Here is a 27,308-nt window from a genome sequence, read left to right on the forward strand (position 1 = left end):
CCCTTCCCATGCTTATCTATAATCTCAATCTATCAAGGTTAAAAGGATGTTTGTCCCCTCACTTTGAACGTTGAACCCCGGCTTTCAGCTTCGGGTATGCCGAAACCAAGTTCCACTTGTTCAATGTCTCAGTCTTTTCTCCATTTTGTGTCCCAACGGTGCCCAGTTGGATTCATAGCTATTGTGAAGTGGATTCAGAGACTAAATGTCTGACCAGGGTAGGTGGACAAGGGGAGAAACCTTGGTACCTAATATCACGAATCAGCAGCTAACATGGGCCGGGCTCGACTCTTGTTCCTGACCTCGGGATGATCCCTCAGATTGTGACCTTTGTTTTCCTCGTTTGCCACAACCCTCCTTAAAATCCTCGATCTTCTGCTCTCCAATTGCCATTGTAGGTGCTAAAATATGGCAGAAACATACAATATCTCAAGGGTGGATAGCCGGATGTTCCGTTATATTTTGATATCTGAAACTAGTTCGGATCAGTGGATGCTGTTTTCCAAGCTTTTTGACGAACTATACTTTAATTTCCCCACCCCTTACACATCAACCGTCCTATACCCTAGAATACCCCCTACAATGTCCCTTTTTCTCTGTCTCTCATTCGGGTTTTATATGGATGTTTTTGATAAATTTCATGGAAACAATTGATTTATCCAGAATTAGATAAGCAAAAAAGTTAATCCCGACGGGCCACGCGATGCATGTGCGGAGTATCTAAACCTACACTCGGCTAGACTGGCCTTTGAACCAAGGAATACCTCTTCGAATCGCGGGCCTGCAGGCACTAAAATGACTTAGGGCTTGTATTGACAAGCCTCACGCGATGTTGCCCCTCTTGGTTTCTTCACTCCTTGGCTAGCCTTCACTTACCTCCAACTTTTGTCCTGCTCTCCACCCCTAGCGCTTTTTACTTTCTTTAATCTGTTTGAACATTCCTTCTTTATGCTTTCTCAGACTTCAGACCAATGCTTTTTTTAACTCCAATAGGCCAGCCACTCGTTCAGACTCCTTCTATTTGACAACTCTCGTTATTTCACGCTTGTCCCACTCAAACTCTCGCTTTCCCCTGTATCTCACACCTCTGTTGCATCAACTTCCTTATAATACCACTTTGGCGGGGTTTTTTTAAAAGATAATCAGCGACATGCTACTACAGCCGAGTCTCTGCTGTTGGGCAGGATTCATCTCTGTCACTGGTTTCTTTGGTTCTACATTAGCTGCAAGCACTGCAGAATGGAAAAGACGATCGGTGTATCAAACCATGACGGATCGATTCGCTCGTACAGACGGCTCAACAACACATGCGTGCAATACCACAGCAGGGCTTTACTGTGGAGGAACGTGGAGAGGCATGATCAATCACCTGGACTACATTCAAGGAATGGGTTTCGACGCGGTGATGATCTCACCAATCATTGAAAACATTGCTGGTAGCGTCTCGTACGGTGAAGCGTACCATGGATATTGGCCATCGGACTTTAATGCTCTCAACACCAACTTCGGAACGAAGCAAGACTTGCTAGACCTCAGTGCCGCCCTTCACGATCGCGACATGTACTTGTTGATGGATACTGTCATTAACAACATGGCATATATCACTAATGGAGAAAACCCGGCCACGCACATTGATTATTCTGTCTTCAAGCCTTTCAACAACGCAGACTACTTCCACACGTATTGCAAAATTACAGATTGGGAGAATATGACAAATGCACAGCTTTGTCAAACGGGTGACACTTCTGTAGCCTTGCCTGATCTCTATACAGAGCACGAGGACGTTCAGACACTCTTGGAAAACTGGGCCTCGTCCGCAATCGACACATATTCCATTGATGGGCTGCGTATCGATGCCGCCAAGCACGTCACCCCGAGTTTTTTAAAGAATTTTGGCGACAAGGTTGGCGGTTTCATGACTGGAGAAGTCCTGGAACAAGATCCCAACATTATTTGCAGCTATCAAGAAAAATATATCGAAAGTCTTCCCAATTACCCGATCTATTACGCCATGCTGGAGGCCTTCACACTTGGAAATGTCTCCAGGCTCGGACAAATTTCGCAAGTGATGAAGTCGTCATGTCCGGACGTTACAGCGCTCTCCATGTTCTCTGAAAATCACGATCAAGCCCGTATTGCCAGCAAGACTAAGGATATGTCGGTATGTCAAGCTAAAATCCATCAACAAACATCCCTCAGAATCCCGTGTCTAACTGACCTGTCTAGCTTGCCAAAAACATCCTGGCATTTACAATTTTGTTCGATGGCGTTCCATTAATATACCAGGGACAGGAACAACATCTCAGTGGAAACGGTGTCCCAGGGAACCGAGAGGCTATATGGCTTAGTGATGGTGGCTACAATACCGATGCGCCGCTTTATAAATTCATCAAGACGCTCAATCTCATTCGGAGACAGGCCAATAAGCTATCGCCTACTTTTGCGGACACTGCAAGCTACCCTATCTACCAAGGAAGTAGTGAGATCGCTTTCACAAAGGGTGTTGAAGGACAACAAATGATCATGCTTTTAAACAACCAGGGAGCAAATGGCGGTTCCTACGACTTCAAGTTGACCAACACCTACGCCGGAAATACGACTGTCACAGACGTCCTGACTTGCGCCAACTACACGGTCAATGAATACGCAGAGATCGAACTGACTCTGGACAAGGGACTACCCCATGTGTTTTACCCCACCTATTTGATGCCTGGCAGTGGACTATGCGGTCACTCTTCCAATAACATTTCTTACGAAGACCTGGCAACGTCTCGCTACAGTGCTGGGGTCCTGAACAAAGGCGCTTCTGATTATGCTATTTGGGTCGCTTTGCTTTCAACCGCGATGGCCTTCATGACGATTCTTTGAGCATAACAAGGACTTCTTCCATTTTTGATCTCCAATGTTCGGAACTCGCTGATGACATTTTCTAATATACCAAATTCTGCTTCTTCATCCATCTTTCCACGATCGGCATGGCTTTCAAACATTTGAATCATTTTTCTTGCGCGGGTCTGTTTTTTTTCAAGGGGTTTTTTTTTTTGCTTTGTCTATATCGGCCAACTTGTTTTGTACATACATAACACATTCCCTCTCTTGTTACAAGATCGAAACCTTCAAATATCACGTTACCTAAGGGTATATTACTTATTTCTGACTATTCAGCGTCCTTCAATCATGTTTGTAGCCAGGGGCTACTTTGGGTGGCCAATACGAGCGTGTAATATCTGGTAAAGTGAAACATGGAAAGCCCCACAATTTGAAATTTTCAACGACCATGCGATTCTATTCTAGGGATACGAATAAGTACAATCCCATTACAATGGATGCGAATGCGTGGCCTGGCTACGCAAAATCAGCCCCTTTAATCACTTCTATTAAAATTGGCATCTATTCTATTTTACCCTATCTTCACATTCAAATACAGGGAGAAAAGAGAAGAGCAGAAACAATCGTTGACATTGGAATATTGTATATTACAGAATGTTCTCTTTAATATCATGCCTTACGCCCCCGGCGGAACAGCCGGATGCTTGAGAGAGAAGGTAGGTTATTTTCAGAGCTTCTCATTCGATACAGCTTCTGACATTTGGCCTATATGGAAAGATGCCGCTAAACATCTGGATCGGCTCCCCTCGTGGACTGCACCAGATAATACGCTAATTATGCAGGCGTTCGAATGGCATGTGCCCTCTGATAAGCGACATTGGAATCGGCTCAAAGCTGCCCTCCCAGGTTTTAAAGCCATTGGTGTTGATCAGCTTTGGGTCCCTCCAGGATGTAAAGGCATGGACCCCTCAGGTAATGGGTACGACATTTATGACTTGTTTGACTTGGGCGAGTTTGATCAAAAGGGATCCATCTCTACCAAGTGGGGCACCAGGAAAGAGCTTGAGGACTTTGTGCATCAAGCCCAGAGTATGGGAATTGGTATCATTTGGGACGCCGTTCTCAATCACAAGGCTGGCGCGGACTTTCCGGAGATATGCCCGGCCGTAAAGGTCGATCCTAAAAGTAAGTGTTATCTTGGCATTTTTTCGTTTATTTAGATTGATATTGATCTTATTTCTTTTCCAGGACGGGATGTTGAAATATCTGAACCAGCAGACATAGAAGGCTGGGTTGGATTTAATTTTCCCGGTCGTGGTGATCTATATAGTTCTATGAAATATCACTGGCAACACTTCAGCGGCGTTGACTGGGATGAAAAGAGCAAGAAAGAGGCCATCTATAAGATTCTTGGGCCGGCCAAGGACTGGGCAGCAGATGTCTCCGATGAAAATGGAAACTACGACTATCTGATGTTTGCCGATCTAGATCTTTCGCATCCCGAAGTCCGCGGAGATCTCCTCAATTGGGGCACTTGGATTACGAACACTTTATCTCTCCATGGAATGAGATTTGATGCGTCCAAGCATTTCTCTTCTGCCTTCCAGAAGGATTTCGTTGACCATGTTCGAAAAACTGCCAACAAGGACCTCTTTGTGATAGGCGAATATTGGAGCGGAAACTTACGAGATCTTCATCGGTATCTAGATGATGTCGAGAACAAGATTGCCGCGTACGACGTTCCTTTAGTCTATAATTTCTCCAAATTATCCAAGATACAAGGCGGAGATCTTCGTGGTGTTTTCAATGATACATTAGTACGGACCAGGCCGGACCAAGCTGTGGTAAGTAATTCTGAAGCTCACCGTGCCCGATGTCACTAATCAATGCCACATCAAAGACTTTTGTTGCAAATCACGATACAGTAAGTACAGTCGAACTATATATCACCGTACATAAGATGTATGCTGACTGCTTGAAGCAACCTGGGCAGATGCTTGAGGTAAGGGGAACAATCTCATCGACTTGATCATGTCGGGGCCTTCGTGACTAACCGCATCTCCAGACACCTGTAGCCTCATCATTCAAATTACTAGCGTACGCGTTAATTCTTCTCCGGAAGGATGGGCATCCTTGCATATTTTACGGTGACATGTATGGGATTCGAGCTAATGTCAAGCAACTGATGACCCCATCCTGTGGCGGTAAACTTCCCATTCTAACTCAAGCGAGAAAACAATATGCATATGGTGAACAAGAAGACTATTTCGACCAACCAAATTGCATAGGTGTGTGCCACCCCTTTAAAATCAGGCTCGTCCCAACTGACCCAAGTTGTAGGTTTTGTTCGATATGGTAATGCCAATCACACCTCAGGCCTTGCATGTTGCATTAGCAATGCAGGGCCCGCAAAGAAACGCATGTACGTCGGTGTATGGAATACGAGTCAGAGTTGGATTGACATATTGGGGAACCATCACGTCCCAGTCAGTATTGACAAATGGGGTTACGGTATTTTTCCGGTCACTTCAATGAGTGTTAGTGTCTGGGTTGATTCAAGCACTGTGAACTTGCATCCAAATTTGTACGAACTATCCTTTCCTTCTCCACTTGTGGCTGCTGACACTGTCTGGTAGTGACGTCGATATTTATAAATACTAGACTTTTCTCAGTCCTTGGTTGATATAGCCAAGGCTACAGCCATAAATTCTCTCAAAAGTAGTTTTTTCAACCACGGATTTAAGATAATATTTTCAACTTATGCATCCGAAATTCCGGTATTTTCTCACTTTCAAGCGATGATTTAGATTGAAACTATACAATGGCTTTAGCGCTTATCTGTCCTTAACGAAATAGCAGAAATGGTTGGAGCGTTAAGGTGTCAGGCACTGCACGTCTGGGGCAATTGTGGAAAAAGACCAGAAAATTGCCTGTTCCTGAAATAGGGAGAAACGACCATGGATGTCTCACTTAAGATATCCGAAGTGTTCCATGAATCCCGACCAATGAATCGTTAGTTTTCTTTTTTTTCCGGCTCCACTTAGTCTTCGGAAGTGAACCCCTAAGTTACGCTAAACAGTTGGCTATGCCTCTTCCTATTTAGTAAATGGTCTGTTCCTGCGTTAGCTAAGTGATGACTTACGGAATTTACTGGACTTGGTTTGTAATCGCCGTTGACCGTCCAAAGTTCCTCCGGACCCCGTACTCCGTTACCAAAAAGACATGATTAATCTACTGTAAAGAAATGAGGTTTAATATAGCACACTTGGGCACTCCACTCTGAGTGGGGTAAATACTACCCTTGTTTAACACCTATTGGACAGAAATAAAAGAGCTACTCATTTTTAAGGGACTTAAACTGGTGTCTTATCTACTTGATTGAGGGCTTTTTGTGGAAATTGCGTCTTATCTCTGAACCCCTTTTTTCAGAAATGCTTAAACTGGCAAGTAACTGGCAAATAACTGGCAAATTTTGTAGGTCTTCCTTACAGGGTTTAACAGGAACGATTACCTTGTGGAGTGATTACCCTGTGGAGTGATTACCTGATTAGTGGAGTGTTATGTATTTTACACTCTGTGTTTGCAAATTTACACACCTAAAATTTTGCAAGTTGGCACGGCTGTGATACCACCAACGCACAGCCCGTACAGTAACTAATGCGATATTTGTCTTGATATAGTATAGCCAAATACACATAGCGCCTTGGCACAGGGTCTTTTTGCGCTAAATCCAACTAATGGTTATACTTCTTATCGGCCCAATCATCTAATTCAAGATACGGCATAGAGCTGTATATGGCCTTCAATTTCATTGTTACCTTCGTACGGAGACCGGATACAGAGTGTTCCGTGAAGGGGCGTTCTCCTAGTAACTGTGGATGCGGATTCCGCTGTTCCTGGCTGAATATGAGTTTTCAACTGTCAATTCTGAAACTAGTTCGATTTTCGACTTGAGGGTCCATGGTTACCCTACGTAGGTGGTTCCTGGAGTGAATGTTCACGAACGTCGACACAGCATAACAGTCATTTCCGCAATATCATCCTCGGTACTCCGCGCAATGCCAGTAATTCAAAGTTGATTCAGATATTATTAGACCCGTTTACTGAACCTCGTTCCACCTTGCATGCTTACTTTTAATTTTTATTATTTTTTTGATCATCGCTTGGCATGACTTCTGCCGTGTCTTTTTCTACTTAATTAGCATTATCACTCCCACTCTTTCTAGAGATCTGAATCTTCCTCTCTTTAACATTGAATCTCTTCTATCTAAACTCACCTTTTATCCACTCGCTATAATCTCGCATCTCGTAAATATGCGTTTCTCACTCGCTTCTATTGTGCCTTTGGCCCTCTCCGTTGCTGGTAGGTCCGTCTGTACTTTTGCGCCGAAGATTTTCTAATGAATTTTTATAGCTATCAAGGTTACTGAGCCCACCACTGGTGAGGATGTCGCTCTTTCAAGCTCGCTCACTGTGAAGTGGACCTCTGTCGAGTATGTTCAGCTACTTTTGATATACGTTTATGCATCACTAACAATAGACAGCTCTGATGCCTCCAAGTTTGATATCTTGCTTGTCAACAACGCAGTCTACCCCACTGTGAGCAAGACCGTCGCCACCGACGTTGAAACTTCCAAGGGCTCTTACACCATTGATAGCGTCAGCGGTGTTTCTGACGGGTAAGCACATGACTATGAGGCTCTTTGGCGATTGGACACTAACTTGCAAATCAGTCACGGCTTCCAGATCAACCTGCTGGGCGTCACCGATACCAGCTCTGGAATCCTCGCTCAGTCTGGACAGTTCAACATTACTGGATCGGCTTCTTCTTCTTCTTCTTCTACCACTGACAGCAGCACCACCACTAGTCTTTCCACCTCTACTGCCTCTGGCCTGACCACCACCACCAGTACATCTGATAGCACCACCACTACTGGTACTGCTGCTACTGGTACCTCCACCGGTACCTCTACTGGTACATCTACTGGTACCTCAACTGGTACCTCGACTACCACCTCTTCCTCCGCCGCGCAGACTTCCACTGGTGCCGCCGTTGCTCTCTTCGCAGGCCCGGCCGCTGCTGCCGGCCTATTCGCCGGTGCCATTGCCTTCGCTTTGTAAAGTGAGGTCTGAGGAAGGCCGTATATTTTCGGATTGCGGCTTTACTTCGGCTTTACTTTTTGTGTATGATTGGAAACTGGATATAAGGGGACGAAGACCGTTGGTGTTGTCTTGCGCCATTCGTGATGGGCTTTTTTTACATTAATTTTCTGCCTCGGCATTAATATTAGACCTATACCTATTTGACTTCATGGGTGTTACTGCGCATTACCGTTTATGACATTTGTACGACATTGAGATCAGAGCTCCCATAACTCTTGATTCAGATGCCCTGTAGAAGCAGTTCCTGCTTCTGTCTAGGAAAAGATATAAGGAGGACACCCGTGATGCGATATACCGTTACCTATCATTAAACTCGCGAGGCACATTTCTCTGGGTGGCCTTGGTACCTTGGAAGTTACGCGACAATAAAACAACAGCCCTCGAATACAGAGTACTATATAGTCTATGACCCAATCCTACGAAGTCTCGAACTCTTATAAGAATACTTCACACCAGACTAGGTAGCTGTTAGCCTTGTACTAATCTTAATCTTTCTCCGGGACAACCTAGGTAGTTAGTTGATACAAGCAAGTCGTAGAGTATTTAGTCAAATGATCAGTTAAACAAATGGACGACGCATGGTCAGATTCGGATACTCTTTTTTCATCTTTCTCCATGATTCCCATCACCACGATAACTATTCTCTCTCAAATTCAAGCGCTATTAGCAATGACACAAGAGTTAAGAGACGGTATGGTCGATCTATCCGATGATACCACCATTTTATTCGATCATAGGAGCCAAGGTCCACTCCCTAGTTTCAGAAGCACTCCAATTCATTACGAGCTCAATCCGAATCCTGCTTTGCGAATGGCATTGAATGGTCAAGCGCCTGGAGCAACGGTTCGCGAGCTGGCTATGGTAGTTGTGATGAGCAAATTGAAGTAATATTCTGGCTAGTGTGATGAGGCCTTTTGTAACGATGTTAAATTAGCAGAAGCCGTTATGATCAGCGGTCCTCTCATTAGTGAAGCGGCTTGGGACTGGTGCGTAAAGGAGTTTCGTGACAAGCCAGTCTACATTAAAGAGAAACAATATATCCGGGTTCGTGACACTGGATGCCATGTCTGTAAATCGAAAAATCATGCTATCAGCGCACTATTCAGATTGGTAGTTTCCCAGTGCCCACCTTGCATAGGTAGCAGCAGCAGGTGGTATTAAGCTTTGTCGATCCATTGTTATTCTACTCCTTCGTGGAAACGCCTGGTCTTGGCAGAAGTAGGAAAGGCGGAGGACATTCACGGCATTCTGAGCTATTACCAGGATACGACAGTTGTGCCTAAATACTTTAGACGGAGTCAATCCTGGGATCCAATTCCAGGATCTACATGATAACAATAAATCGATATGGGTATCTAGATCCAGGGTATCGGCACACATATTATTGGCCTTGGGTATTACTTGCGTTGAGTTTATTACTGGAGCTGGAATTATCAATCTCTCCCTTGGGAGATGGAGCTTGGAGATAGAAAGCAAATTATTCTACAGACATATCCAAGGTCCACTGCCCTTATTCAACTCAATTCCACCCGGGCAATCCTGGAAGGTTTCCCCTGGGTAGGTACCAAGGTACAATTGATGGATGTTTACTGAGTATTATTACTCCCAGACCACAGATATATACCTACCTGAGTAACTCTAGGGCTCAAACATAGCCTTGGATATATCAATTTTGCAGTAGTTTCAATCAGTATAAACATTGGAATGCACACAAAAATGCCTTTGACCTGGAAGCTATCCTGATTATCTCGATAATATCCATATTTACAGTGAGCGACACACTTGGGCATCCATGGATACTTACTGTTGGAAGAAGGGAGGTAATGGGTTTTGCTAAGATACCCAAGGGTCCACAATCCAGGTCAGCAGGTACCATGAATGATGATCTAAATTAACTTGAGAGTTCTATAAATACTACATAAGCGCGTACTTATGCTTAAATAATAGCCGGAAGAACTTATGTACGCGGCCTTACAACTAGAACAGGACCTAGTTCACGTCCGGGAGTTCAGTATGGATGTGACGCATCTTCTATCCATATATTTCGTAAAATGTATCGTGCCACGTTGTGGCCCTGCAGATATGTATTTTGGTTTCAAATTGCCACTCATCGCTGCAGGATTAATATCGAGGTGGAGATTTCTTGTTTGGGGGCTAAAAGGCCAAATGTCCCGACTGTTTTGACGAAATTCCTAAACCCGGCAACTGAATGACAGGATGTTTTCAGCAGAGAGGAATCACATTATAATGAAGTTCAAAGTCAATTTAAAGCATATAGCTAGGGAAATTACACACAAAATGGGGTATACATAGAAAGGCGGAACGAAACCAAGTCCATAAGAATCATGCCAGAGGTGCGTGCTCATAATGCGATATCTGTGCTCAACAACATCAACATCTTTGCAGATCACCCCTGGCTTAACGCCACATTAAGTGGAAGTTGACTCGGGAAGGGGAGCAGCAGTTTCAGAAGCTGGCTCGGACGAGGAAGAGACAGCAGCCTCGGCGCGGGCCTTGAGGTGCTTATTGAAAACAGCATAGTCGGCGCGCATCCTCTTTCCAAGGAACGAAGGGCTCATCAAGAAGGACAACAGACCCTTCAGGTCCTCCGACTGTGTAAACAAGGTCGCCTTGCCGTCCTTAATAGGTTCCATGCGGAATCCATGAAGACCAGCAATAGTGAAGACTGGTGGGCCCTGCCACGAGAATAATTCTTCAGAGTTCTCCTATAAAAAGCCTTTTTGTCAGCCCTATGGACAGAGTACTTTGCTTCTAATAATCCTTAGGGGTACTCACCTTGATCTCAGCCACGAACTTAAACCCTTCGATGCAAACTTTGACTTTATCACCCGCTGTGAGGGTCTCTCCAGTCTTGCTCTTATCCAGGATCTCGATGCTCTTTAGCCACTCGGTATGCCATTCGGGAAAGGATGAGAAGTTGAGTAGCTAGACAGAAGGTAGTGTCAGTACTAGTACTCCCAATATCTCAACCCCTTTTTCATAGATAGGTGGGAATCAAGTTGATCGCGTACCACTTCGCGCACCGTGGCAGGTGGGGCATCAATCTCGATCTTGCTTTCGAGGACCATGTTGATTCAATCCTGTGGTAGTTGGGGAGATGAAACTGTCTGATCAAAATGGAGGAGGAAATGCGCGGTGAGTTAAGCAATGTACTATTTTAAGGTGCGTGCGCATAAAGCGTGGAGTAAGCCGCTCTCAACTTGCTTACATACACCTAGTATTTGACTTTAATATAACTATTCGTGGTAAGGCCTAATAATGATGATAGTATTAGTGAAATTATGGGCCTTTTAAGTTCCAATGCATTATCTAATGCCCTGATACACCTTTGAATCTAGGATTTCTATGGGCCAAACACATCCAGGTCAGACCTTTTTAAACAACTGTACACTGGAATAGAAAGCCTCAGGCAGAAGAAATCAGGTACCTATAGTCACCTAGGTGAGGACCTTGGAAGAATGCAGGGTAACATGTATAGCTTTCACATATCAATGATACCCTGTCCAAAAGGTTGATTTTTAAAAAGTGTCCTAAGATTCATAGTTGTAAGACCTCTGGAACTGTGTTCGAAGCTTCATTTGCACAATATATCTATGTGGTAGTTTCAACCTTGGAAGTGGAATTTATACATACTACTTAAGAGAGGACCTGTTTCCCTAGACAGACACCCAGGTGACCTCAGCTCTAACATTACCTAGCTAGAATCATTAATATTAGTGCGCTACCTACTCATGGACACAAATAAGGATGCTGATTTCTCTTGTTGAATTGAACCCAACTGCAGGTGGACAGCGATATTCCACTAGCTTTCATCAACGTTAGAAACAGGCTTGTCCGTTTCAACTTAAGTAATGAGAAACATTGAGCCATGTTACATACTTGATAATTACATTCCACAAGTTATAAGGCTATCTATTCATGGGAAACTAGATATACTCTACATCCTTGGAGAATATCTAATACATATACTCCCTGCTTAATATGATATCTAGCGATATTCATAAAGGATACTCTTCCTTTTAGCGTTCAACATCCAGAGTTTCTTCAAGTCCTGGACACTTTTCTGAGCAGTGATATACTCTATTAACGAAATGATGATCCAGATTACATTTTTTAATACCTAAGTATATCAGATATCTACAGTCGATGGTATGATTTACTTCGTATTTTACAAGTAATAATCCGTCCATGGTCTCGGAATTGCCCAAAATATACCATGGATGACTAGAGTGTAGATAGCTTACTTCCAAGGTTCTTTAATATGAACTACTAACCATAATTGGAGCACGTTTACCGATATGGAAATATAAGCTGGCTAGATTCTCGCCGCTATGACAGCTGCTCGACAAATGAGTTTGCTATAACCTGATTCTCTTTCCAATGTTATTTGCCGCGGCCTAGACCAGCAGTGGCTATGTGGAGTATGAGGTGTATATCTTGTAGTGACACTAACAGATCAGAAGGTCCTAATTGGACATGGCAGAATACAAAATTTAGTATCTAGTTTAGGCTATATTGATTCCTCTTCTTGATGTCCACGAACTCCCCCATCTAAAATCCACTGCTCATTATCCTCATTATCGTCTTGCACACGTCGCCATGTCTGCTTACGTTCTGCCCGATCCACTCCATCTACAGCCTTAGCTTCTGGAGTGCGCCAAACAGGACGCATCAAACCTCCAGCGGCAAGAAGCGGATTTCGACTGAAAGCATGTCCCTTGCCTTCAGACGGCCCTTCGGCACCAACATCCACAGGATCAGGCTCAATGACATCTGGGGTTGATTCAACAACGGAAGATTGATAGACCCTGCGGACCTTGCCACCCTTGATATCAAGGCTCATGACAGTCTTCTTCTTTTCCCACTCTGGACGTGCTGCTTCCTCCATCTCGCGTTGAATGCGCTGTTGCTTTTTCAGCGCAAGTGCGCGCTGAGCCGGACTCATCCAGAGCGTCGAAGCCACATTAGGCGTCTCGAAATCAGCCGCTTCGTCGACCACCTTTGTTCGTCGAGCATTCTGGGCCTGGAATTGGAGCAATCTATCGCGATGGGCTTTGGCTGCATCCAGGTTGTTCGGTGTCGCGAGCGCAGATCCGGTCGGTTTAGGGCCGGAATCGTGATGAGCGCCGTCATTGTGAGCGCGCATCTTTTCTTGTCCACGCTCCGCTCGTAGTTCACGAATCATGATTTGGACTTCTTCTGCGGAGAGGAGCGGCGTACTGCAGAAGGAGCATGGTTGCAACCCTTCCAATGAGCATATAATCTTCCCACAGTTCAAACAGTTCGGGGCCGGGTCGAAGAGGGGGTGTATGGTGGCGTAGCAGGAGCATTGTCGCTGTCCCGTACCTAGGGTTGGATTTGTTGAGACTTCTAATGCGGCGATCGCAGCTGTCAGGTCAGAAATATCATTTGTAGTGATAGAGCCTTTGCCTTTTGATTGGCCTGCTGAACCTCCAGTATTTCGATTCGTTTTGCTCGTTTTTGATCGCACATTTGGAAGCATGTCCGAGAGCAAGGGACCGGAAGCGGAGGGAGGTTGTTTCGGCGTGGGAGCAGACAGGGTTGATTGAGATTGGGAGGATATGAAGGGGCCTGGCGCAGAGAGACTGGGGTTTGAGGGCCGTTTGTTGGCAGCCATATAGTCCTCTTCCTTGTCAGCCTTCACGTAGCCTCCTCCCACATCACCATAGTTCGCTGGTCGGCGCACTGGGCCTGCGCTATGTAGCGGCTTCTTCTCCTTCTTCTTCTTTCCCCTCGGTCGCTCATTATTTGATGGCGGCGCATTATTTTGCGTATTCTGGACAGGAGGGGTAGATGAGGTCGCCGGTCGGCTATTCTGGCGCGCGTTGAACGAGGAGATAAATTCTAGAGCTGCGGGCGAGTCTCCAAGGAGGTTCTTGAGGTGGTCGGCACAGGCCTCTTTGGATAGACTGGCAGAGTAATCTATGATCTGTGACAGTGACTCCTCATCGATTGGAAGAAGCTGACCGAGTCGGGGCAAAGCCCAGGCTGCGATACTGGACATGGTTGGAGATGGAGAAAAGATGATGTGTGGGAGTGCGGGGGACCCGCCCCATAGGCTATAAAATACTTCTACAGATGTCATTATGTCCACTCAAAAATTAATTGGATTGTGAGGCATTGAAATATCAAAATTGTAGATTTAAAGCAATAAGCCTAAGACATAAACTCCAGGGTATCCATAGCAAGTCATTACCTCGTCACTCACGCCTAGCGAACAGCAGGAATTACTTCGTTGATCGAACCAAAACCTTCGAAACGTCAAATTCCACCACATATCTCTTTACCACGTTGAACAGAGTATCAAAAACAGTCCTCCGGCCACAGGAAAGCAGGCTGTTGAGCTTGATGTTGATTCTGTACCGACGAATTCTGTGGAGAAAGCGCCGTAGCCTTTCTTCCAGATGCTTTCTTCTTGGGTAATTTGTTCTCTTTGAAGGCAGCTGTGGGAAGTTCTTTCGGCAGAGGAGGTACAGGAGGAACTTCCTCATCGTACTTGGAGCCCCGTGTTTGACTGGGACTAAAGTTCGAATGCGCAGTACGTCCTGGATCAAGTTGAGAGTGCTGTTGGAAATAGAAGGCTTGATGGGTTTCAATGGGCGGCGGGGATGGCGAAAACACAAGATCATTACTTATTGGATCCGGAATAGAGTCAATAGAAATAGAGCGCAAGTCAAACGAGCCCCGCGACGTACGGACCAGAAGCGGAGATCTGACAGTTGACGGGCGAGTTTGGTTGGGAGAAGACAGACAGGATTGGGTGTACATCTTTGTTGGAGTGCCGTCCTGATTCTCACTTCTTGTGCGTTCTACCGTTCCCGGGCTGTCGCCGGCGTCGGATTTTTGCCATTTTGCTTGGCGTGATGGGCTGAGGAGACCGGCGTCGATTAATTGCTCGAGTTCGTTTGGTTGTTCGTCCAGGTGGCCCGTCGGGATGGGCTGATGAGGTTTCCGACTAGCGACAGGTTCAGGATCGGGAGACTTCCTTTTAAGGGAAGAGCTTTCCTTACCCAGGATCGATGGTCGGGATTCACGCCGTCTTGGGGACTTAGTGACCACCTTTGTGCTATAAGCTGATTGGTTTTCTTCGAGGCACGCGCTACCTTCTTGCATCGGGGTGAAAGCGGTGTGTTGTTCGACGTCGAATTGGGGCATATCGGCAAGGATATCTTGTTGGTCAAGAAGTCGTTCTGACGGAAGGCTGGGCAGTGCGCCAGGAACAAATTTCCGAGGATAAACAACTGGATCCATTTCCAGATCGACATGTTTTGTCTCTTTAGAAACGGGGGGCAGCGTTACCTCGTTGCCAGCAAGAGTGCGAAGTTCTCTCCGTGCGCGTTCTAGTTTGTCCTCGAGATTGCTAACTTTCTTGAGAAGCTTGGCCTGGCGTGTCAGCTCCTTGCGGGACTTCTGTCGTCTGACTATGTTGTTTTCAAAGTCTTGGGACTGCTCAGGGTACGGATATGTCGACGGAACGGTCGATTCATGTTTGATAAAAGGCAGTGACGGTGGGCTTGAAAGGAAGAAATCATGGGATGAATGCTTATGAGCCTTAGAAGCAGCCCGTGGAGATGTGATATGGTTATTTTGATCATTAGATTTGGGCATTGGGTTTCCAATCGCGGTATTCATGCCCATCTTATCTGCAATTGCCTGCCAGGTCTCATCCGCTATGGCCGGGTCGACACGCTGTTTTTGCGTGTATGCACCTTTATTGGTACCTTTAAAGCCTGCCTTCTTTAGTTCGGCATATGCCGCTTCAGCTTGGGTAAGGGCGTCCGTCTCGGACTCAGGCTTGGCTGCATGTTCAGGCGGGTGCTTGCCCCAGACTCCAAACGGATTAAAGGCTGCTGCGATTGTTTTACCAAATCGAAAGATCCCTGATCCTCGATTCTGGCCATTCCCTTTTCCTTCGCGAAAGAATATGCTAGGTGGCTTCTCACTGACACTGTCGCTCATTGTCGCCTCGACGAAACGTGAACGCCGGCCTAGGCGGCTACGAGGACTGGTTGAAGATGCTGCTTTATGCCTGTTGCGAAAAGATGCGACTGAAATACGCGGTGATGCCTTTGGTGAGGCTCTGTAGCTAATCGTCGGATTTCCCATTTTCTGGACGTTGCGACGATCATGGTGTCCATAGTCTGCGGCCTCATCTGGCAACGGCCAATCGCTCGATCGACGCCGTTTGGACGATTTTGCCGACGGGGAATTGCAGCTGTCTAGCTCTATGACCAGTTCCTCGGCATCGTCAAACCGTCCTGAGACATCGGAACTCAGGTCCGATTCGTTGTCTTCGTCGCTGTTGCGTAAATGTTTGCGCGAGGAGTGCTGCTGTACGGGAGTGGAGTCGGCATCCATAGCGAGCTGGTAAACTTGAGTCTCAGAGCTGGTTGAAAGGGAGAGTCAGCACAATATGTTCATTTCATTTCATTGCGATCAATAAGAAATGTGCCCTGGATACGATGGTGCAAGGGGAACCCACCTATTAGAGGTCCTGGAATATCCCTTAGACAGGCGCCCTCTTTGCCCTTCAAGGGTTGCGCAATGAATCCGAGATAATCAAAACAAAAGGAAAGACATGAAATCGCTGATTAGAAAAAGAAGGTGAAAATTGAAAACAAAACAAAAGGACTTTGTTTACTTCTCCGCAATTTCAGCCCAAAGCGGGAAGTTTGCTGTGTTTGCGGGCCTTTCTGTCTCCACTCAGTATCATCTAGATTGAAAAACGGCTATCTTCAACCGATATCCACCTCACATCGCTTACTGAAGTTATTGTTACTATCATGAGAAATCTGAAGAGACAGATATCTTTTATGATTCAAGAATTCCATGTCTCGGGCTGACATGCGATTCGATCTAGGTACATACTGGATTCATGTCGTACTTATATACTTCGGCAATAAAGAATGTTAATTCATACCTAGGTAGGAACCTTGGAACCTGTAGTTAGCACTGGCTTGTTAGGTTAGAGCAGGAGTCTCTTTTACTTCGCTAGTCAGTATTCTATAGGTAAATTTCATTCTGATCTTCTAATTCAAGGGCGTAGAAGGGATAGATGCACCTGACTTCATATGTAGGCTCGGTCTAGTTTGCATTGACCGCATACCATGTCAGAACGCGAGAATGAAATGAAATGGAATGTCACTTTCATCGGAGCCCTTAGTGGAATTATTGCGTCATGAAGTCTTTAGCAAAGCAGCCTCAAAAAGACTGCGTACGAATACCAGTCTGGAATGAGGATAGAATTTATTCTTCAAGCGACGAGGGGCAGGTGTTGATATCATCGGCGAGCTTGACCACCATCGGCTGAAATCATAGAGTATAAATGACTGACTTCAACCTTGGAACTTCTCCGCTTATTCTCTAACTTAGTCAATCATACAAGTTGAAGCATATCTTCCGAGGTCCCGCTCAACAGATCCATGGATACGTTCTACTTGGCATACCCCTCATTTCGGTTATATCTACAACGTACGTCGTGGTGATGCCTTTATTTCTGTTTACACCCTAAGAACCAGGATATCGTGTTTTTATGACCTGGTTGGTAATCGGCCATAATAACACTTGCATTCTCTCCTTAAAGGAGCAAGAATATTGAAACTTTTTGTATTTAGAAGTGACCATCAAGATGCCTCGCTTGATCTATCTGGCCGTATTCTCAAACGGATTGCAACCCGCTCATCAAGCTATCTTTGTTCCTACAGGCGATACCGGCGAGGTAGGAAAGGTGATTCATGTCACTGGGAATCCTACCACCGGATTTTGTCTACAATTCAAGCGTAACTACAACTTCTTAACAGACAACCGCAAGTACGTCACCCTGCCGCTTGGGGAGGTGGAAGATCAGTGCATCAAAGATACAGTGGGTAATGGGAATGAAGGAATGGATACAACTGCACGGGACCAATTGGAGTCGATTGCTTTAGTAGTTGAGCCTCCTAAAAGCAATCTCGACCTCTCTGACCCATTAGTATGTGCTATATAAGAATTACAAGAAGCACAGGATTCTGACTGAGTTTTTATATAGGCACTTACCTGCCATGACTGGATCCTGGCCTTTGTCCAGAAACTTGTGGACGATGGCATTGTCACGGAACGCGCGATTTCTGTGGTTCAAGATGGCCCAAAGATATTATAGATATTCAAGCAGTTTACGAATATATAAGGCTGGAGGGAAGAAGCTAAGAAGGAATTTTGACTCGCAGATAAATATATCTATTAGTTATGGTCATGGTGGCTTGGAGAAATTCTGACTCGGCTCGAGAAGAACTTGAAACTTGAAGGACTCCCAGCCATCGAACAAGGCCCTAGAGGATTGAGATCCACCACTTTTATTAGAAATTGACTCAAACTTCAACCCTCTGACCCAAACAGTTCTAAATTTAAGACCCTTGTCAAGTGGGAAATGCAACTGGCTGAGGTTCAATAGCTGCCACATTGACCATGGCTGATGGGAAGGAAGCTGATGGCATTGGCAATGCGGGGAAGAGTGAGCTAGTTACAGCTGATCTGCAGTAGGTTCTTATTATTCATGGATTCCACTCTTGAACTGCTATTTGACAGGGAGGAATTGATCCGAGCCGTGTAATTATAAATCTCAAGTGGCGCTTGGGGGGCCTCTGATATCTAATATACGGGATCCTGGCCCGGACGGGACAGTAGACTCCATTCCTTCATTTATCTGGATATCTTGGATTCTAGAGGATCTAGTGGGATTAACTGAGAAGGATCATTGCTAGTAAAACAAATCACTCGTGAGAGACCCTTGTCAGCGTAAGGGCTGATGTTTCGTCATGCTGGTCAAACTTGGAATGATCTCGACTTGGAAGGTTAATACTTCGGTGTTCATTGTCTAGGTATCCATGCACATGTATCCCTGTCCACTTCAAAATACTTGGCTTACGTGAAAAGGCTCGTCATATAAGCACTTGTGTGACTTCGTAGGTAGTCAGCTAGATTTCCACTCCCTAATACAAGTCCCATTGTTCAATATTTTGTTGATGCCAGATCTGCGATATATTTATCTCAAACCAGGGCTTATCATTAGATAATTGACAAGATTGATCCAGAAGAGATTGCGGCGCAGCTACAGGATCATAAACACTTATGGGCGTCTCCTAGGCAACTGGTAGACACTTCCAAGGTTTAATCATTGAGATTTTAGAGACATACACAGAAGTACAAAGCTACCCAGGTGCTGCTCGCCCCCATGCTGGTTGCCCCGTCATCCGCCAGTGCCAGTGACAGTCCAACTGTAAGCTGACCATAACAAGGGTGGATATGATGAAACTAAGTGACGCTGAAGACCTAAAGGCTGCTTATTTGGGCTTCATTCAAAATGTGGGTAGGTGGATATGTGGTTGTAGTCTATAATTCCTTGTTCCATGATCTGACCTCAGTTGTGGATTCCGGAGGAGACATGTAATAAGCTGATGATCTTCCGTGAAAATCCGGGTGAAAACCCATTCCAGAATCTGAAAGATGATGCCTCTTAGGCTCCATATCACAGTAATAGATGGGGAGATATCAATCACCACAGGAAATCCCTGACCCTTTTTGGGGGCGATAACTCCCCTCGATTCGAACTACCTTATTTGGTATAGAAAGTGTCAACAAAGCGTGTATCTCGGGTAACGGCGTCTCTTCCTGTGGCGAATAACTGTGCACGACCTAGTTCAGGGGTCAATAAAGACTGATAAGGTACATTGCAGTGATGAACTAGTTACTACTAGCACTAGGAAGTTACATGACTTTTTTTTAGAGGTGGAGTATGATATGCAAACTCCACTTTAATTCAAAAGTCTTAGCACTAAGTCTGTAGTCAGCACTAGCACCAATCCAGGATCATCCTTCATGAAAGTAGTGGAGATTACAAGCAAAAGTGGTCAATCTATTGGTCCCTTTCCCATAAACCTGCTCTTTCATGCATAGACTACCCCTGACAGCATGTCTTTGATAAGCCGTGCTTGCCTACGAGATTCTTCAGGTTACATACATGCATATCCGACGTGAGATTGTAAATATTGCATTTCCAGCAGAATTTCTACAACGACGTGGACAATTAAGAGTACTTTACAACACATTATCGAATATATAAAAGACTACAAAACATCTATTATTGTAGCTTGTACTTGGCATTCCTGAAATTCCGTATCGGGAATATGCACTTGTGCAGATTTGGCCCCAACATCGGTTCACTGTATTCTCCGTGCTCCGTAAGGCCGTGCTTCGCAAGGCCGTGCTCCGTCAGTTGGAGAGGTTCCTGCAGACTCGACAGCCCATACATATCGAGGCCTACTATTTTGCGCAATCAGGGCTCCACTATTCCGGGGCCGAAAAGCCATGTGGCTATAGACATGCGTTTGATTCATCGCCCCCATTCACCTACTCCCCTAAAGGAAAATGCTTCTGACCTGCCCCAAAAAACATGTAATCTTTCTTTTCTTTTTCCGCTTTTTTCCAAAGTAAGGTTTTATAAACAATTCAGGGAGATCTACGAGTTCCGAAGTTTCCGTTTTTGTTTCCTTACCACGTTTTTATACAAAGAACCGTTCAGCCAAGTCCACGAATTTACCAAGACATTCTAATATAGTAAGTTCTTTGATAAGGGGAGCAGTGAATTACTGGCTTGGATCTAATGCAAATATAGAATTAAACAAAGACATTCGACAATGCCCTCGGCCGCCACACTTTAATTAGAATTATCGAAGCGGGAAACAGTTTTGCAAGATGGTTTCCACGCCTCTCTCAAACTGGAGGAAGAAGACACGCCGTCCACCACCGATAAAGATCAAGGGAAGCTTTTTCAAGGCGGAGGAGGACTCAAGTGACAAGCCAAGATGGCTTTCTGACGGGGGCAAAGCTTCAAAAAAAGAGAAAGAGAAGATGAAGCTGATAGTCCCGCCAAAGAGCCAATCCAAGGCTCATGAAAAGCTCGGTATGCCATCAGTTCCCAATTCTGCATTCAGTGAGGTGGACATGGGAACAACTCCTAGAATTCCGTGTCAAAGATCATTCCTGGCCTTTGCAGACGACAACTCTCCACAAGGATCTGTACCTACTATCACCTACCTGGATTCTCCTCACGACTCTGACGATTCTGATATCTCTCCACTGTCGGATCGACCATCTGCCCGCTCTGCTTCTGTTTTGGCCCGGTTTTTCCCAGAGCTTACAAACAACATCTCTTTGGCTCCTCCAGTGGGGTTGTATGAAAAGAAGATGAAGAAGACCGAGACACCATCCGACTTTCGCAATGAGCTTGAACGTCGAGTAAACAGTCTGTACATGAACTCGGAGGATGCTGCAGTTGGAGAGGATGGATATGAGTCTTCTTTTGAATTGCAGATTCACAACTCATCTGAAGAGAACATTTTCGATGGAGCGTCGTCCTGCTACAGCAGGCGGGCATCATTCATGAGTGTTGATGGTGGATATGTGGGCGGTGATGAAGCAGGCAGGTGCTGCTCAGCCGATGCCTTCTCGATTATGTCTCCTGCTGCTGCTGGAGTGTTTGATGATGCAGCTTCGGTTTTAAATTCACGGCCACTGACTTCACGGACTCTATCTACAACACGCCCTCAATCCGCAGCACGGCCTTCACAAAATCTATCACGTAGCATATCGACGGGACAGATAATGAAGTCGTCGAGCGCAGAACGAATACCACCAGCGATACCACGCCACCCATCGAGACGAATTAGCTTCTCCAGGCCGAGTCGCAGCAACTCACTTACCTCGAGAGTAACAATAGAAGATTGGAGGAACAAGCCTCTACCCCTTGAACCATCTCTCGAGCCCATTATTGAGCCCAACCCTTTATCAATCCGCCAGTATGAATCACAGCCTTCACTTTTCTCTCCTGCATTTCAAATGGAGGAGCAGTCGATGTTAAACCCACACTGGAGACCAGCCGACCACGCATATCATGTAAGTGCAGGACCAGCTGGACATCGCCATCATCAAGAACGCCAAGCGGCACCTTCTCAGAACTCAAGCCGGACTGATATGCGTGGTGATGGCCGCACAATGTCACAGGCAGCAGAGGAGCTGGAGGCTACGCTGGCGGATCTTGAGAAGGAAGGAAAGACAGTGTTGATTCTAGACGGGCCACTCCAAATCAGTCGGAATAACGGCGAGCTTGTCGCAACGCGACGCGCACCTCTACCTCCTCCAATGAAATCTCCATATTCAAGATTAAACTCCCAATTGTCTCCAGAGCTGCCACAGACACCCAAAAAGAGCAGGTCGAGCCGAGTTGACGAGATGAAGGCCCAGCAAGCTCGAGAAGAGAAGGGACACAAGCACACCAAGGCCAAAGAGCACAGTAAACCCAAAGAGCAGAGCAAACCCAAAGAGCACAGCAAACCCAAACTCTCGAAGAAAGAGTCCAAGAAGGACTTATCCAAAGTGAAATATTCAAGCAGCCATTCCCGTCAGCCTAGTGATGGAAAGGAAAAGCGAAAAGACGAACAGTGGAAGCTCAAAAAGTCATTCAGTTTGTTTCATCGCAAACAGTCCCTTCCTCGAGTGGAGGAGATTCGAATGAGCATGCTAGCTTCACGATCGGAAGCCTCGTTGGTAATCGAAGGAGCGCTTAAGCCATTGAGTGAGCGATCCAACTCGTTGCCTTTTGTTTCCAAGTCCGACGACGAAGCCATCTCCAGCCCTATCAAAAACCCACGAGAACGTTTGCGTAAACAACTACCACGATTACAAACAAGCAATCTCGATTTATCCCCGCCTTATGGTTCTGTTCCGTCAGATCGCCAGAGGCAGACTGCAGACGCGGAGTTGGAGGGCAATGTTGTTCCGCCAGTACCTTCCAAAAAGCCCAGCCTGGAACTACGAGCGACTCTTTCAGAGGAAGAAAAAATCCCAGTTACGTTTGACAGCATTCATCAAACACATTCAGCCATCCCTATCCCCAAACCTAGCAATCAGATCGCTTTGGACCCTGTCTACGAGCTGGATGCCACACCACCGACACCTTTTACTTTTCAACAGGTGATGGAGCCACTGTTTAGCCAAAAATTCATTATTGCAAACTGGTCTGAAAACTTACCAGATCACATCATCATGACACTGATGCAAAATGCGACTTCCCTTGATGATCTCTTCAGTTTGGCAATTGTCAACCGTCAATTCTACCGTGTCTTTAAAGAGCAAGAGATGTCACTAATCAAGAGCGCCGTTTTCAAGATGTCACCACCTGCCTGGGAGCTGCGCGAGATGAGTCCTCCATGGGACACTGAGGTGCTGCACCGTGATCCAGACGCCCAGGTACCAGAGTATACGCCCACCACCTACTTGGAGCGATATGCCCAGGATATCTATGCATTAGCAAAGCTCAAGTCTATGATGCTGGTTCGATGTGTTCCATTCTTGCGTCATGACACTGTTCGCGGCCTATCGGGCATGGACTACGCCCGTGCCGAAGAGGTCGATGATGCCTTCTGGCGCATCTGGACATTCTGTCGCATTTTCGGTAGCGGCAAGGGTCGCGAGGCAGACCTGGAAGGCCAAGTAGACTGGTTGAAGGGTGGCGCTAAGGCTCGTGCTTTTGCGGGCGCCGCATCAACCATGACAGAGCCCTTTGGCATGAACAAAGTTCTATTTGAGCCGCCAAAGGGATTTGGTCTTGGAAATATTGAGGGCCTGTCGCCAAAGCAGCTTTATGACATGACGGAAATTTGGACCTGCCTGGCAGTTTTGTTGCAGCCTTTGCACGGTAAATGCATTGAGGCTCGTAAGGTGGGCATCTATGACGGCATGGATGTGCCTGAGGGAGATGCGAACAGAGAGCAGACTGTTCTTGGTAAGTTCAAATTACACCCGTACTCAACGCACTATGCTAATCCTTACGAATAGAGGAATGGACATCCTACATTCTCACTCTCGGTATGTCGGCAGTCTTGGTTCTCAGTTCTATCTGTCCCGCAGAGGCCACTCTTGCTACATTCGAGACAGCTCAGGCGGCTGGTCTCACTAAGTGGGAACTGACAGATACTGAGACGACCAGGGCATCCTTCCTGAAGGAAGCTCTTTCTCTTGTCTACGAAGACAATGTCCGTTTTGCCTCCCCTGACACTGCTAGCCCCCACGAGTTATCCTCCGGGGACTCAGAGTCACGCGAGCAGGACCGCGAACGACAATGCGCATTCTCGCTCGAGCTTCGAACCCGTCGGTTGCGAGGAAGCTTCAAGCCTCATGAGCTGGACATCCTACTTGCCGATGAGCGTCCCATGTCTCAATTCAGTACTGTCCTCCACAACCTGAACGGGACCTCCAGTGGACCTGTTCCACCCGTACCAGCGCTGATACTCGATCGTGCATCTACATCCACTTCCAGCACAGCTCCTCGTACCCCTAAACATTCAGCTACATCATCTCAACCATCCAACTCCTCAACATCCTCTCTTGCCCCAGCACCTCTACGACCTCAAATTCAAGACCCAGTTGACCGTGCCATTACACGCATGGTGACAGAACTTGGATTTGACGAAGAAGACGTGAAGTGGGCTCTGAAGATCACCGATACCGGCGAGGGTATCGACGTGAAAGCTGCAGAGCAGCTTCTCATGGAGAAAACGAAACGAGAAATCAACCCATTCGCACCACGAGGAAAGAGGAGCCTGTTACAGTTCCAAGGCTCCCAAGAATCTGGCTGGCGATGGGCCTAAAATGGAACTACTAAAGATTTTAATTATGATATTGCATTAAATAGCGACTTGTTTTTTTGTTCACGTTTTTACGTTTCGGATTCTGTTTCCGCTTCAGCAACTCTGGTTGGCTGAAATTGATATATTTTGGGGATGTTTGACACGTGGCAACGATTGCATAATTGTGAAGAATCTTCTGCAGCTTATAACTATATGAAAGTAATTTGATGTGTAGTATGTGAGAAGTGAAAAGAGCGGTCAATTCTAAAATAGTAAAGGAAACATTTGCAGGACGGGACTCTCTCTTCTTCCTCTCTTCCCCTCTTCCCCTCTTCCTTCTGAGTAGATCAGAAATGCCCTCCACTTAGACTTAGCCAAAGTACCTCGTACTACGTATACTCCGTGCGCTTACCATGATAATTGACAAACCCCACCAATTAGGGCTAAAAGGATTGGATAATACCGCAAGTTCATTACGGAACTGGCAATCCCTTTTCCCCGTCAAGCTAATATAGCTTAAGTTATATAGTCAAGTACAACTTATACTCATTGAGTAAAAGTAAAGAAACACCGTATGTTTTGGTCATTCTAATCAATCATATCTCAGAATTAGGGTTAGTGCGGGGCATACTATCAGAAGCCAAAATAGAAGGAAATAGGCCGCCACTTGTTGAACTGTTCATCTTTAAATCCCTTCAATTTCTCTGATTTCTTGGTTTTATCTGCTTAGATACTGAAATCATGGCCGATCAACACATTGCTGTGGTATGTACTGATATTCTTCATTCTTGTCGTCTTTCTCCTGACAGATAGTAGGACGTCGACGTTTATACCGCCGAGGGTGCCTACTACCCTGATGACTGGCAGTCGTAAGTGTGTGATAGCATTCAATTCGTACATCGCTTCTCACCAGATTAGGGAAACAACCTCCATCGGTTCCTCGATCTATCGAGGTTTGATTGAGAATGGCCGACGGTAAGTATCCTTTTAGAATTCTAAAAAGTCGTTGCTGATCGTGCCACAGATACCAAACACTGAGTAACAAGGAGTATTTGTACGAGAAAAAAAATAATAATGGACAACCTTATATTTCCCTCAGAATCTATCCTCTAACCGCTGATATAGGATCCCTTCCGATGATCAGATGTTCGAGTCCTATGAAGTCGTGTATGCCTGAGCCCGTCTTTATGAATGAAAATAGCTATACTAACAGTCCTAGACATCTATTAACAATGGTTCTGGATTCAGAAAGAGAGAATCCTCTATTCCGGGCCCCTATTGGAAACAACCCGAAGCACATTCTCGATATTGGTACTGGAAAAGGCGTCTGGGCTATGTATGCTCAAATCTAAATCAGTAAAATTGGATTTTGGGACTGACAGCTTGATAGTGATGTCGCCGACATGTTCCCAGAGGGTATGCTACCAACTCCATACCTCTACGCCTGTGCGGAAAGTTGACCAATTCTTAGCGACGGTCCGTGGCGTCGACCTTTTCCCGCCGCCAGTGACCTGGTCGCCGCCCAACTGTGTATTGGAAGTGGACAATATTCTACAAGACTGGACCTGGAAACAGCCCTTCGACCTGATTCACATGCGGATCATGATCGGATCTTTTGATCAAAAGGAGTGGGATCGCGTCTACAAGCAGTGCTACGAGTAAACCATCCCATCCCATTCCTCCTGTAATTAACAAGTATCCTAACGACTTTGCTCATAGCAAACTTCAACCAGGAGGCTGGATTGAACAGATAGAAGCCAGCCCGGTCATCTTGTGTGATGACGGCAGTCTGCCTGCAGATAGTGATAGCGTCCTCAACAACTGGGGCCCTACCATGCTAGCATGTGGCCTGGCAGCTGGACGTGACTGCGATACAGTCGACACAATGGACGCCGCCATGGCCAAGGCCGGATTCGTGGACTTCAACGTCAAGAACTACAAGTGGCCAATTGGACCCTGGCCCCTTGAACAAAAGTTCAAGGAAGCTGGAACTGTCAACTTCCAACATTGGATGATTGGTATGGAAGGGTGGTGTATGTGGCTACTGACAAAGTTCGGCAAGCCTGAGCCGTGGACGAACGAGCAGGTGCGCGTGTATGTGGCTAAGATGCGTGCTGAATTGAAAAACCCACGCTACCACCTTTACCAGCGAGCGTAAGTTTATAGTTATTATCGGCCGTGTGATCGATACTGACTTGTATAGACGACGTGTGTGGGCACGCAAGCCCTTCGATCACGAGCTTTAGACTTCAGCTACCGAGAACACGGCTATCGACGAAGCAGTGAAGATGGATATCATAGATTAGGAGATACAAGTCTCATGGATCTAATGATTCATAAAAGGGCCTATAACCCAATGATATTGAGGGAGATTATTGAAATGGCCGCTTTCGCTTGACTGTAAATATCTATTTCGGCCTGCATTCATTGCATTCATTGCGCCCATTGCCTGGTTTAACGATTTGAAACGGAAGCCATGAGGTCAATTCCCCCAGCGAACATATTTGCAAACTGGTCAAGCTGTAGTATTGAGAAAACTCCAAAATGCAATATCATCGTAATCGTACATGACAGGGTATCCCATCTTCCATCTTATTGTCCCGCAATGATGTT

The 27,308-nt window shown here is 45.9% G+C and overlaps 10 protein-coding genes across 10 annotated transcripts; 7 read left to right on the forward strand and 3 right to left on the reverse strand.

Moving 5' to 3' along the window:
• Positions 1-1,150: 1,150 nt before the first annotated feature.
• On the forward strand, positions 1,151-2,868 carry N7495_006625 (alpha-amylase; the record flags this gene model as incomplete). Its single annotated transcript, XM_057209276.1, has 2 exons — positions 1,151-2,161; positions 2,227-2,868. 2 exons carry the CDS (start codon positions 1,151-1,153, stop codon positions 2,866-2,868), a joined length of 1,653 nt encoding a protein of 550 aa, XP_057063050.1.
• A 632-nt stretch (positions 2,869-3,500) lies between these two features.
• N7495_006626 (alpha-amylase) lies at positions 3,501-5,465 on the forward strand (the record flags this gene model as incomplete). The annotated part of the gene is made up of 6 exons (XM_057209277.1): positions 3,501-4,014; positions 4,078-4,673; positions 4,730-4,753; positions 4,811-4,831; positions 4,895-5,117; positions 5,170-5,465. 6 exons carry the CDS (start codon positions 3,501-3,503, stop codon positions 5,463-5,465), a joined length of 1,674 nt encoding a protein of 557 aa, XP_057063051.1.
• Positions 5,466-7,143: 1,678 nt separating this feature from the next.
• Positions 7,144-7,950, forward strand: N7495_006627 (GPI anchored serine-threonine rich family protein; the record flags this gene model as incomplete). Its single annotated transcript, XM_057209278.1, has 4 exons — positions 7,144-7,192; positions 7,244-7,322; positions 7,374-7,508; positions 7,563-7,950. The coding sequence occupies 4 exons, from the start codon at positions 7,144-7,146 to the stop codon at positions 7,948-7,950; spliced, it is 651 nt and encodes a 216-aa protein (XP_057063052.1).
• Positions 7,951-8,661: 711 nt separating this feature from the next.
• Positions 8,662-8,880, forward strand: N7495_006628 (uncharacterized protein; the record flags this gene model as incomplete). The annotated part of the gene is made up of 1 exon (XM_057209279.1): positions 8,662-8,880. One exon carries the CDS (start codon positions 8,662-8,664, stop codon positions 8,878-8,880), a length of 219 nt encoding a protein of 72 aa, XP_057063053.1.
• Positions 8,881-10,421: 1,541 nt separating this feature from the next.
• Positions 10,422-11,081, reverse strand: N7495_006629 (SRPBCC domain-containing protein; the record flags this gene model as incomplete). Its single annotated transcript, XM_057209280.1, has 3 exons — positions 10,422-10,718; positions 10,789-10,938; positions 11,025-11,081. 3 exons carry the CDS (start codon positions 11,079-11,081, stop codon positions 10,422-10,424), a joined length of 504 nt encoding a protein of 167 aa, XP_057063054.1.
• Positions 11,082-12,523: 1,442 nt separating this feature from the next.
• N7495_006630 (C2HC5-type zinc finger protein) lies at positions 12,524-14,038 on the reverse strand (the record flags this gene model as incomplete). Its single annotated transcript, XM_057209281.1, has 1 exon — positions 12,524-14,038. The coding sequence occupies one exon, from the start codon at positions 14,036-14,038 to the stop codon at positions 12,524-12,526; it is 1,515 nt and encodes a 504-aa protein (XP_057063055.1).
• A 299-nt stretch (positions 14,039-14,337) lies between these two features.
• Positions 14,338-16,392, reverse strand: N7495_006631 (putative nuclear RNA binding protein; the record flags this gene model as incomplete). The annotated part of the gene is made up of 1 exon (XM_057209282.1): positions 14,338-16,392. One exon carries the CDS (start codon positions 16,390-16,392, stop codon positions 14,338-14,340), a length of 2,055 nt encoding a protein of 684 aa, XP_057063056.1.
• Positions 16,393-17,662: 1,270 nt separating this feature from the next.
• On the forward strand, positions 17,663-18,172 carry N7495_006632 (uncharacterized protein; the record flags this gene model as incomplete). Its single annotated transcript, XM_057209283.1, has 2 exons — positions 17,663-18,004; positions 18,062-18,172. 2 exons carry the CDS (start codon positions 17,663-17,665, stop codon positions 18,170-18,172), a joined length of 453 nt encoding a protein of 150 aa, XP_057063057.1.
• A 2,591-nt stretch (positions 18,173-20,763) lies between these two features.
• Positions 20,764-24,716, forward strand: N7495_006633 (uncharacterized protein; the record flags this gene model as incomplete). Its single annotated transcript, XM_057209284.1, has 2 exons — positions 20,764-23,851; positions 23,905-24,716. 2 exons carry the CDS (start codon positions 20,764-20,766, stop codon positions 24,714-24,716), a joined length of 3,900 nt encoding a protein of 1,299 aa, XP_057063058.1.
• A 720-nt stretch (positions 24,717-25,436) lies between these two features.
• Positions 25,437-26,941, forward strand: N7495_006634 (class I SAM-dependent methyltransferase; the record flags this gene model as incomplete). The annotated part of the gene is made up of 10 exons (XM_057209285.1): positions 25,437-25,460; positions 25,512-25,564; positions 25,614-25,670; positions 25,720-25,749; positions 25,821-25,862; positions 25,915-26,031; positions 26,086-26,111; positions 26,167-26,353; positions 26,415-26,849; positions 26,899-26,941. The coding sequence occupies 10 exons, from the start codon at positions 25,437-25,439 to the stop codon at positions 26,939-26,941; spliced, it is 1,014 nt and encodes a 337-aa protein (XP_057063059.1).
• Between the last annotated feature and the right edge of the window lie 367 nt (positions 26,942-27,308).

Source organism: Penicillium taxi, assembly GCF_028828555.1.
Source record: "Penicillium taxi strain IBT 34144 chromosome Unknown utg000004l_segment0_segment0, whole genome shotgun sequence".
Classification (NCBI taxonomy): domain Eukaryota; kingdom Fungi; phylum Ascomycota; class Eurotiomycetes; order Eurotiales; family Aspergillaceae; genus Penicillium; species Penicillium taxi.